General features: G+C 39.9%; 1 protein-coding gene across 1 annotated transcript in view; it reads right to left on the bottom strand.

Moving 5' to 3' along the window:
- Window positions 1-11,837, bottom strand: part of LOC121267443 (ELMO domain-containing protein A) — a 45,926-nt gene extending 34,089 nt beyond the window's left edge. Inside the window, exons 1-3 of the mRNA XM_041171299.1 lie at window positions 11,562-11,837; window positions 10,849-11,009; window positions 10,642-10,744 (exon numbers count right to left, since the gene is read on the bottom strand). Coding sequence (XP_041027233.1) covers window positions 10,642-10,744; window positions 10,849-10,989 — 244 coding nt within the window. The 5' untranslated portion in view covers window positions 10,990-11,009; window positions 11,562-11,837. The remainder of the gene's footprint in view (window positions 1-10,641; window positions 10,745-10,848; window positions 11,010-11,561) is intronic.
- Window positions 11,838-12,179: the final 342 nt, after the last annotated feature.

Here is a 12,179-nt window from a genome sequence, read left to right as displayed (position 1 = left end):
ACAAAGTGCCGGGCCAAACAGTCTTTCAATGATTTCTTTCAAACTTGTTGGAACATCGTGAAAGGTGATGTTATGCGGGTTTTTTGTGAATTCCACTCTTTTCTATCACATTGCAGCTAATAGGGAGGCTTCAATGGCAAATATGTGGTTATTTTCTCATGGTTCTCATCAGTGGAACATCCTCTTTAATAGAGATTTTCATGATTGAGAATTATCCATTGTAGCAGATTTTTTCAGATTTCTACACTCCATTGGGACTTCTATGACAGAGAGAGAGATTGAAGTGGAGGTCCAATGATCACAAGAAGTGTACAGTTAAGGCTACAAAATTTTGTCATCACAAGATCATGCTCCTTTCCCTTGGAAGAACATTTGGAGGTCTCATGTGTCTTCTAAAATAGCCTTCTCCGTATGGACTGCCGCTCTTGGGAAGATTTTGACCACGAACAACTTGAGGAATAGGGGATGTGTCGTGATGGATTGGTGTTATATGTGCAAAAAGAATAAGGAATCAGTGGATCACCTCTTATTGCATTGTGAGGTAACCATGATGTTGTAGGATGAGATCTTTCGAAGGGTTGATGTTGCTTGGGTTATGCCAGCAAGGGTGGTGGATTTGTTGAGTTGTTGGAGGAAGATGCAAGGCTATCCTCAAGTGGCAGCAGTGTGGAAGATGATTCCGTTGTGCATTATGTGGTGTATTTGGTTGGAAAGGAATGAACGCTGTTTTGAAGATAAGGAGCGCACAATGGCAGATTTGCAGAATTTTTTTATTCACACTCTATTGCTTTGGTTATCAGCTATTGTATTAAATGGGAACAATGCTCATGAGTTCTTGTCTCTAATTTACAGTTCTTAAGAATATTTAGGTGCTCTTTGGTATACTTCCTGTGTACACGGGCTATGCCTATTTCATTCAAATCTATAATACATATCTTTTACTTATAAAAAAGAAATTAATTTATGATTGTTATACCCAAGTCAAACAAATGGTAACGGAATCCTACATGCAATTCCATGATCAACTATACTTAATTTATGATAAACCACCCTGATTTAATAAATTTAAGAGAGATTGCAATAAAATAATAGAAATATGAGAGTTGTTTTCTATATTTTTATTTATTTATTTATTTATCATTATCATCATTATCTTTGGAGATCCAAAAAGTTCTTTGCACATCCAAATCAACATGATTTGCCATTTAGTTAATCTTTTATATCTATGTTTTCTGTTTTGGGGTTTCGATACGGAAACCCCGATCTGTTTTGACTTTTGAGACGAGAGTGATCGTTGCATGGTTTTAATTGTTTGAACTTTTTTTTTTTTATAAGTAAAAAACTTTATTGCTCAAAGAATAGGCCTAGCCCAGTATATACAATAGGAAGCCCTAACTAAGAGGGCGCAAGAGAGACAAGAAAATCATGAAGGGCCATGCCATTGAAATCAACATCAATAGCCCAAGTACAAAGAGTGCTAGAAAATGATGCTAGCAGTTCCTCTAGCGATCTCTCCTTGTCTTCAAACGTCCACGCATTACGTTCCTGCAATAGGCACCACATGATACACATTGGAATCATCTTCCAAACCGCTTTAATCTGATGCATACCTCCAATGTTTGGCCAACTAGCCAAAGCTGCCACCACATTTTCCGGCATAACCCGAACCAACTCTACTCTACTAAGCACCTCATTCCATAAAGCCCTTGATGTCTCACAATGTAATAGAAGATGATCTACTGACTCTCCCCCACCCCTACAAATGCAACACCACTCTACTATGGTAACCCTCCGCTTACTCAAGTTGTCAGTAGTGAGTATCTTAAGCAATCCACACGAAGAAGGCAGCTTTCGGGGGCGCCTTGTGTCTCCAAAGCTGTCTCCAAAGCTGTCTTCATGGAAACTGAATGTTGGGCTCTTGGGTGAGAGCCTTATAAAATGAATGAACCAAAAAAGCACCTTTCCCGACGTGTATCCACCATAAACCATCTTTTTGTTGATTGCTTGGCTTCACGGAATACAATAGGCTATAAAAATCAGCAAAACTGCCCATCTCCCAATCTTATGCTGCCCTACTAAAACTAATATTCCAATGAATTTGTTCACCCAATATCCCCATAACGTCCGCCATTGAAGCCTCTTTGACACTAGCAATTTGGAATAGTGAAGGAAAAAGGTCTTGTAAAGCATTATCACCACACCAAATATCATTCTAGAATTTAATCCGGGAGCCATCGCCCATCTGCATACGAGAGTGTCGAAGGAAAACCCCCAACCTCTTCTAATGTGTTTCCACAAACCCACACCATAAGTTCCTCTTAACTTCTTTAGTGCTCCAACCCCCCCCCCCCCCAATAAGTCGCCATATTTGCAACCCAATCACCCCTCGCCACAAGGCTTCCGGTTCTTTACTATTTCTCCACAACCATTTGCCATGTAACGCCTGATTAAAGGTCCTCCCATTTCTAATACCCAAATCATAGTTGGATATAGGACGACATACTATCTCCCACTTAACCAGGTGGAATTTGAACTCCTCCCCCAAACCGCCCCACAAAAAGTCACATTGGAGTTTCTCAATTCTGCATGCCACACTTGCAGGTATAAGAAATAGTGAAAAGAAATAAGTAGGTAAGTTAGAAAGTGTACTCTTTATCAATGTGAGCCTGCCACCTTTTGACAAACACATTATCTTCCAACTTGCTATTCTTTTCTCTATCTTCTCAATCATTGACTCCCATAAAGACGACGACCTTGCTCCTACCCCCAACGGAAGTCCCAAGTACGTCAAAGGGAGGGAAGTTATCTTACAACCCAACGTACTAGCCAGTTGTCATAAATTTGACACCACTCCAATTGGCACCATTTTAGATTTGTCAAAATTCACTTTTAACCCAAAAACAGCTTCAAAGCACAACAACAACGCCTTCAAAGCATGCACCTGATTTTGATCTAGCTCGCAAAACACAAGTGTATCATCTGCAAACAATAAGTGAGATATGTTAATAATTCCCCTATCCAGGGTTCCAACCGAGAAGCCTTCCACAAAGCCATTATGCGCCAAGGCCGAAATCATCATGCCTAACCCTTCCATCACAACAACAAACAACAAAGGCGACAACGGATCGCCTTGTCTCAAACCTCGTGAACTATGGAAAAAACCTGTTGGGCTACCATTAATCAATAGAGAGAATTTCGCCGTTGATATGCAGCAACGGATCCACGATCTCCACCTCTCTCCAAAACCACGCCTCCCAAGAAGGTAGAGAAGAAAGTCTCAATTAGCATGATCGTACGCCTTCTCCATATCTAGCTTGCAAATGATCCCTATTGTGCTTGCCTTCATTCTACTGTCTAGACATTCATTAGCAATAAGTATCGCATCTAAAATTTGCCTACCTTTTACAAAGGCATTTTGAGGTTTGGTGATAATCTTCCCCACCACCTCACTTAGTAGGTTTTCTAACACTTTGGAAATGATCTTGTAGACTCCACTCACTAAGCTAATGGGGCAATACTCCTTTACCTCGTTTGCCCCCACCTTCTTTGGGATCAACGCAAGGAATGTGGTATTTAGGCTTCTCTCAAATTTTCCAACTACAAAAAGTTCTTGAAACACCTTCATGATAACTTCCTTAACAACATCCCAGCAATCTTGGAAGAAACCCATAGAGAACCCATCCGGCCCCGATGCCTTGTCCTTGGCCATTTTCCTCACTACATCAACAATTTCCTCTTCCTCAAAGGCCCTCTCCAACCAAGACACATCACTCGGTCCTATGGAGTTGAACGCCAAGCCATCAAGGGACGGCCACCAACTCATTGGTTCGGTTAGGAGTTGCTCATAGAAGCCAACTACATGGTCGTGAATAACCTGTTCTTCTCTACACTCAACCCCTTCAATTTTCAGCATCTCTATGTTGTTGTTTCACCTGTGGGAATTTGCTACTCGATGAAAGAACTTCATGCTTCGGTCACCCTCCCTAAGCCACAAAGCTCTTGACTTTTGCCGCCAAGAAGTCTCTTCTAATAAGATAATTCTCTCAAGCTCCGCACCCAACAAAGTCTTCCGAGCTACTTCCTCCAGGGTAAGAGACCTGGTCTCTTGGAGCCTCTCAATTTACTGAATCTCCCTCAACTTGCCTTTCTTGTTTTCCCCTAGGTCACCAAAAGATTGCTTGTTCAACTTCAAATCTCTTTTCAACACTCTCAATTTACCTACAAGGATGAAACTAGAGGTACCCTGAAACTGGCATGAGTCCACCATTGTCTTACTCTTTCAACAAAACCGTCAGATTTTAACCACATGTTTTCAAATTTAAAGTACCTTCAACCGCCTCGGTGTCCACCACAATCTAGCTAAATAGGGCAGTGATCCGAACCAATACGAGGCATGCGCTTTTGCCAAACATCTGGAAAGTGGCTTTCCCACTCTAGAGAAATTAAGAAGCGATCTAGCCGAGACCAAATCTGATTGTTAGCCCACGTGGCAGAGCCCCCAGCAAGAGGCAAATCTACCAAATTCAAATCAGAGATGCATGCAGAGAATTCTATCATAGCTGGCCACCCTCTTCTATTTCCAGAAGACTCACTCATAAATCTAGTGACGTTAAAATCTCCACCTATACAACATGGGAGATTCCACAAACTGTGAACTCCGGCTAATTCTTCCCATAGCAATACTCTATTACTTTATAACTTTGGACTGTAGACACCTGCAAAAGCCCACAATCTGCCACACTCTTGAAGGAGCAAGCTACCGAGTACCTCCCTATGAATTCCTCCAATTTCTCCACCACTCGTTTATCCCACATCACCACTATTCCTCCTGACGCCCCATTGGAAGCCATGTAAACCCAATCCACGTGAGCACAACTCCATAGGCTTCTCAAAATTCTCCTATTGATCAGCTTCAACTTGGTCTTCTGTAAACAAATAATGTCCGCCTTCCACTCACGAAGCAAGTTTCTTATCTGAAGACGTTTGTTGGCATCGTTAAGCCCGCAGACATTCCAGGACACAAATTTTGGTTTCATGGGGAAAAGGCCAGCCCCTTCCCTTTCGACCTACCCCTACAGGAGCTACCCTCAGTGTTTAGCGACCACGTCAACCTTTTAAGCTCCCGCTATTTTTTTGACCCGGTCTTTCTATGTTGTCAGTGCCCCACCTCAATGGCCGTGAGCAAGGCCATAAACTGGTCTTCGAAACCTTCGTACTCCAATCCCACAACTTTCTAAATTTCATTAACCTTACCCAATCTGAAACTCCAGAATGGATGGGGAACATAAAATTAAGAGGGATAGGTTCCTCCTCCCTACTATCCATTGGAGTACCTTGAGTCTCCCACACCATCGTAATATCAGCCATACCTATGCGTTCACTTAAGGTCTGATCATTTTCTTCATCAGAAGACACCCCTTTGATTGTATTAGAAAGTGACAAGCCTTCTACAAGGTCAGAAACCTCCCCATCCTTCTCAATGGCCTCCGGAAAATACTCTGAGGGGTTCGACGGAGACAGACACCCCTCCTTACCCTTCTCCGCACTGTCTGGCCCTCAGACAACGGAGATGACCCACCCACACGTGTCGCAGGGATCTTCGCAAGATCAACCCCAGCATTCCAAGCACCCCCACATCTGCGGGCAGGCGTCGGAGAGTGCTACTGTTGTCATTGGCGAGGTCTGTGTACCTACCGATAGCTCCCCCTGTGATGGCAAGTCGCACAGCGCAGTCATAGGAGGCTACGAACAGATGCACCAGCGGGAGAAGCCCTAGGGCTATCTTCGCGTGGCCTCTGGGCCCTGGGCTGTGGCCTTCAAACAATTGGTGAGCCGCAGGTTTAATCTTCCTTCTCGTAACACGGCTGCAAAGGATATAAAGAAACAGTATATGTCAAAGCAAGAGTTGTTGAGGGTCCAATTGTTGGGTCAAATTGTTTGCCTCATCACCGATACTTGGACATCGATCCAAAATTTTAATTATGTCTTTAATTGCGCATTTTGTTGATTGTGATTAGACATTACATAAAAAATTTTAAAGTTTTGTCAAACTTTCGATCACAAGGTTGAGATGATTGGAAGAGCCTTGAAGGCCGCAATGAAGGAGTGGGGGTTGGCACGAGTGGTGACCGTTATAGTTGATAATGTCTCGTCTAACGATGTCGCGTTGGGACATCTAAAGACCTATCTTAAAGAGGCAAATAAGATAATCATGGATGGTGAGTGTTTGCATGTGAGATGTGTTGCACATATTCTAAATCTAATTGTGACTGATAATTTGAAAGATCTTGATGACTCAATTGCCCGAGTCAGAACTGTTATGAGATTTGTGAGATTTTCTCCTACTAGATTGGAAATTCAAGGTTGCTATGAGGTATGCGAGTATAAGATCCAAGAAGGGCCTCTGTACTGATGTTCCTACAAGATGGAACTCAACCTTCTTGATGTTGGAGACGGCCCAAGAATATCAGGCGGCCTTTACATTATTGGGTGATGAAGACATTCAATATGCCAGATATTTTTATAAGCGCAGGAGATTGCGGAAGCCTATTGATGAAAATTGGGAGGTGGTTGCTACTTTTGTTGATTATTTTAGGCTTTTATATGAGGTCACAACGAAGCTATCTAGTTCTTTGTACCCTACATCCCATCATTTCTGTCAGCAAATATGTAGGGTAAGAGAAAATTTAGATGACATGTGCGTAAGTGACCATATTAAGATGTAGGAGATGGCATTGATGATGAGGGTGAAATATGAAAAGTATTGGAGAGATTTCAGTAGGTCTAATATTTTGTTTTATATGGTTGTTGTTCTTGACCCCCAATTTAAGATTGATGGCATGGTATACGGATTGGGAATTGCGCACAGGAATGCATGGGCGGAGTAATATTCCAACACCTACACCTACCCTCCGGCCTCCTCCAGAAGCTGGGGTTGGGAAAAAGCGTAGGTTGGGCTGGGGTGAAAGGTTGGAGCAGAACCCCATAGTCCGTCATTCTACAGAGGCTCAGTCGAAGGTAGACAGATACTTGGTAGCGAACAGTCAACCATTTGCACGAGACTTTGATATATTAGCTTGGTGGAAGAGCAACGCCGTGAAGTATCCCGTCCTTGGAGAGATAACCCGCAATATTTTTGCCATCCTTATTAGCACCGTAGCCTCAGAGTCGGCCTTTAGCACCGAAGGGCGCATTCCGGAGTTCATTATCTACTACCACTATGGAGGCATTATTTTGCATGCAGAATTGGATCAAGGTGACCCCAATTCATATTCTGGATGTTCTTGACTTTCGGGAGGCAGACGAGGAGGAGGAGGGTGGTGATCAGCCTGTATCTAGACCATCTGGTAATCGTGAATTTCCTATTATTATTTTAATTTATTTATATTTATTTAATCGGTATTAATTTCAATTTTAATTGTTGTAGCAATACATGAGACGGCGTCTACGACTAGCTCTGCTATAGTATAACTTCGTGTATATTAGACCCACCATTGCCATCCGTCATTGGTTTGCACAATTTATCCCTTAATTGTTTTTGTTATTTTTATTTTATATAACTTTTGGAATCTAATTATTTTGCATGTATTTTTTTTAGCTTTTATAATCTCAATGTCATATGCCGAATCCTAATCCTAACTTCCTAAGGACCCAACGGTTACTCTCATCTTGATCCCAATCTCATCTTGGTTAGTACCTTTAGTGTTTGTAATTTTTACATTTCTAATATATGTTTTTATTTTAATTTTTGTTTCATGTTTATAATTCTAATTTGTTTTCTTTTTAAATTATTAATGTTTCATATTTTATGATCTCGATTCTCACAGTCTCACAGCGGTTAGCACAACTCACTTTTCTACCACTATGGCCACCCCAAATTCCATTGAAGAATAAAATGTTATTATTTTGTTAATTTAGTTAATTGTGATGTTGCTACAATAGTACACTTTGTAATATTTTTAGATGAATTTCTAATTTTGTAATAGTTTCCTTTTAATTATCATTGTAATATACTAATAGCTTAGTTATGATTATTAGTTAATAATTGCAACTTAGTAGTATACTAGTATATAATTAATGGCCTTCTGTTATTGTAAATTATTTTTTGTTATTTTTATTATTAAATTTGGACAGGGTACCCCACCCCCGCACACCAGGGGCAGGTGCCGGGGTGAAAAACCCCAACCCCCGCACATGTGAGAGCAGGGGGCGAGGGGCGGGGAGGGGGCAGGTAGCACCCTTAATAGGAATAGGCAAGAGCCCAATTACGGGACAAATACAAGAGCAATGTATAAGCATGCTAGTTTAGTAACACAAGGAATTCATGAAAAGTCATGCCATAAAAATCAATTACAATCGACCAATGGAGTAAAGTATAGAAAAAGAAACTTCTAAGCTCATCCATTGACCACTCTTGATCTTCAAAACTTCTTCAATTCCTCTCCCTCCAAATACACCACCAAGTATCCATTACACATCTCACCCACTCCATGTGAGTTATTCTTTTTCCTCGATGAAGGAATGGAGTGTTACACGCTGAGATTGGCTAACTAAAGTGCACCAAAGTTTATCAAGAGATACCGATATCTTCCACGTGAATAGAGTTAGGAATTTTGTGATTGTCAAGCCTCACACATGAGGTGTAATTGTGCATAGCCCGCCCAAAAGATTAAATGGAGATATTTTAGTGTGATTTTTACAACGTTTTCCCCAAAAATTCTCTCAACTGCCTCTACTATTCTATCAATAGGTCAGTCAATACCGGTAATGGAAGAAGAATAAACCCAAGTCATTAATTTCTAGTTCAATAACCCCCAAGGGTTGGCTCAAGTGGTAAGAGCCATGGTCTTGGTGGTATTCTCTCTCCAGGTCCAAGGTTCAAACCCTTGGGTGCAAAAACTTTATAGGGGTCATTGAACTAGAGGAGTTTTCCCTTGAATTACCCAAGTTGTACTTCCAGAAAACTTCCTTGTCAAGGGCCTATGCACCCCGAGATTAGTCGGGACTTTATTCCGAACACTTAGCGCCAATAAAAAAAAAATCTAGTTGAATGAGCTCAATAGTGGCCTCTTACTCGAAGTTGGCCATTAAGGGGAATGATAGGCAGACAAAAGATTGCACATTGCAGTCTAATCATGCTTGCTTTGCATGCCAACACAACACAATTAGAATTTTCTTGCTACACTAGCCCTATAATAGAGTCAGACCCAACCACACTTGCTAAGTCTAAAGTAGAGCAAAATTTTTGGTCTGGTCTGCCTCCCCACCTTTTCCGACCACACCAAATATTTTTATATGAAAAGTATTTTATCGCAATTTTTACATTTTCAAAAATAGAAGGAGTTTGTAACTTCATTTCTTGTGTGATGTATCTATTCATTGAGCATTCAACTCATATTTTTATGTTTTAATTATGCACATGCTATGAAGGATGGTTGAATCTAGAATTAGTAATCTTTATTCAAAGGATGCTTCTAAGTAAGTGCACATGGCATAGAAGAGCTCTTATGTTTGGTATGTTTCTGGGCATTTTAAAGGTTGAGTTTGATGTTTAAATTTCTTTTATGGAGTTGTAACAACATGGTATGTTGTTTAAGCTTATTAATGATGGTGGCCTAGCTTTTTGGTTTTCATGATTTTTTAATCTTTGCACGACAGTTTGAACCATGTATAGACACTTAACTAGATTCAATATTTAAGTTCAGTGTAATATACTACTATAGCTATTTAGTACAATACATTTGATAGTCAATACATGGTTCATGACTAAAACTTGAACCTTTTTTTGCTGCTTTTTATAACATATCAAGTTCTTTACCAGCTCACCTTCATCTTCTTATAGCAAAATATATACATCAAATTATTGACAATTATACATTTGAACATCCTTGAAGCTAACTGCTAGTCGAAGCACCCAAAACCACAGTTAGTATGCAAAGGACAAGTTCTATAAATTTGACGATGATAGAATGTCAACTTAACCATAAGAGAACCTTATGAAAGCTATAGCCTAGAAATCTAATTATGTTTTACAGTCCTGAATTAGATTTCTTACGGTCCTGTCACATAACTTTATTGAAAGCCCAGTTCACAATTCAATAACCCATGATAATCCCATTCATTGTTCAATAGGCTGTTCTATACTCAAAAGGTAAGCAAACAAATGAAGCTATCGAAGTGATCCCAGCAACAGAAAATATAAGGCAGTTTCCAATGAATTCATTTGATATTTCCTTATTTTTAATGAAACAACCATGCCCAACAACTCGGTTGCAATATATTATTCACTGTAACACAAATCATATAAAGCAAGTATTTCAGTGCAAAATGAACAAGAGCATGTCAAAAGTTCTCTTAGATATTTTATAATCTAATAGTTAGAAAATGGATTTGAAAAACGAGTTATTGGGATAAAATAAGCAGCAGAAATGAAGTATGATGAAAACTTATTGAAACATTGAGCTTTCCCATCAGCAATAAGGAAAAAGGGAAACAAAAATTCATGAGTTGACTTAAATCTTCCTGAATAGTAGGCCATACATAGCCAACAAAGCCATCAATCAAGCAACCCAGCCTATTTGACAAAATAGCATAATGAAAACACAAACCATTATTTTACCTACTACCAACACAAAAAAATACCTAACCATTCTGCCCACTGTGCGATCAACTGAGAAAATAGAAGTGTCCAATGGAGATTTTCTTTCCTCCGTTCCTCATCCCGAAGATCTTCAAGCTTGGATCCCTACAACAAAGCCAAAGATTGACCAACAAAAAGGTTAAAAGTATCCAAATAGCAGATTCGAACACTCCATTTCATAACACGTAACAATAAAAACAAGAATTCACCTCTGAATGCCCATCATCATGCTCAGAATTCCCTAGCAGAGGCTCGTCCAAACCATCCAGCCCTGAGGTCTCCAAATGCTCTTGCCTTTTTCCATCGACATCCCCGTGAAGAAGTCTTCTCCTCAAAGTTCTTGATGTCATCAATATTTTTATTATTTTAGCTACATATAAAACACAATTAATTTTGAGGGTCCAGAGAGCTTTAAACATCGTCAACACAAAAGCATATTCAAACCAAATCATGCCATCTTACAGCTTTTCATTCACATAAATGTTTTCTTTTTTCCTTTTCCTCGGTATCTATTGACTTAATATCCCTTTATTTTCTGAACTTTAACGTGTCCTTAAACTGAAAGCCAACTAGCCCATAGAAACCAGCTCTTGCTTCATAACAACGATATGATATAAACAATCAATGTGAGCATAAGACGAAAACCAGCCGAATAGCAGTATACAATTAATCAATCGAACAACTATCAAAAGAGAGAAACCTCACATAGCTATTTGAAAGAGAACCCAGATCCTAGTCAAAACATTTTCAAATCTTGCACGGAAACTAAATCAACCGAAATAAAACTATCTAAGGGATCGAATGCTTTCGGGGCGAGATCACCCCAAAAAGAGGGACTTAGGATCCTATCTTTCAATTCCAGGAAGAAAACAAAATCGAATGAAATGAATAAGAAGAAAAAAAGGGTCTAAAGGTATCTTACTTGGACTTTGAGAAATGCAAAATCAACTTCGTGCTTGGTTTTTCTCCTCACTTCTCTGTTTTTTTCCACTTTTTGCGAGGGTTCCTTTTCTTAATAATGAAGTAAATGGGTATCACATTAAAGAAACCAAAGAAATGCCAGAAAGAAACTGAAGTTGATCACAGAGAGAATCCTCCTCCTTCCCTCCTAGAGGGGGATCAGGAAACTCTCGGTCTGAGGTAGTTTTTTTTTTTTTTTTTCCCTTTTGTTTTCTGTTTTTTTTTTTTTTTTTTTTTGTCAGAATATAAACCCAGCTAACTTTTCTTCCTGTTACAGTTTCGGCTACGCGTGACTGGCACACTTCACCGTCTTTTATCTCGAAGGATTGTTATAGAGTAGTCACTGTAGATATGCATACATTGTATAGATTATGTGACTGCTTCTGTTCTTTTGATTTTTTTTTTTATGCAAAACGCACTAAACTTTCTGGCTTCTACCCCTCACTCTCTTCCTCTCTCTCATCATATCTCTCTCCAACATCTCTCTCATCAGCGGCTCTATCTCTCATCAGCTCTTTCTCTCACCGACTTTTTCTCTCTCATCTTGACTCTCTCTCTCATCATCTCTCTCTCTCCTCGA

Source organism: Juglans microcarpa x Juglans regia, chromosome 5S, assembly GCF_004785595.1.
Source record: "Juglans microcarpa x Juglans regia isolate MS1-56 chromosome 5S, Jm3101_v1.0, whole genome shotgun sequence".
Classification (NCBI taxonomy): domain Eukaryota; kingdom Viridiplantae; phylum Streptophyta; class Magnoliopsida; order Fagales; family Juglandaceae; genus Juglans; species Juglans microcarpa x Juglans regia.
Note: the sequence above shows the minus strand (reverse complement) of the source record. Positions and strands in the feature narration are given on the sequence as shown.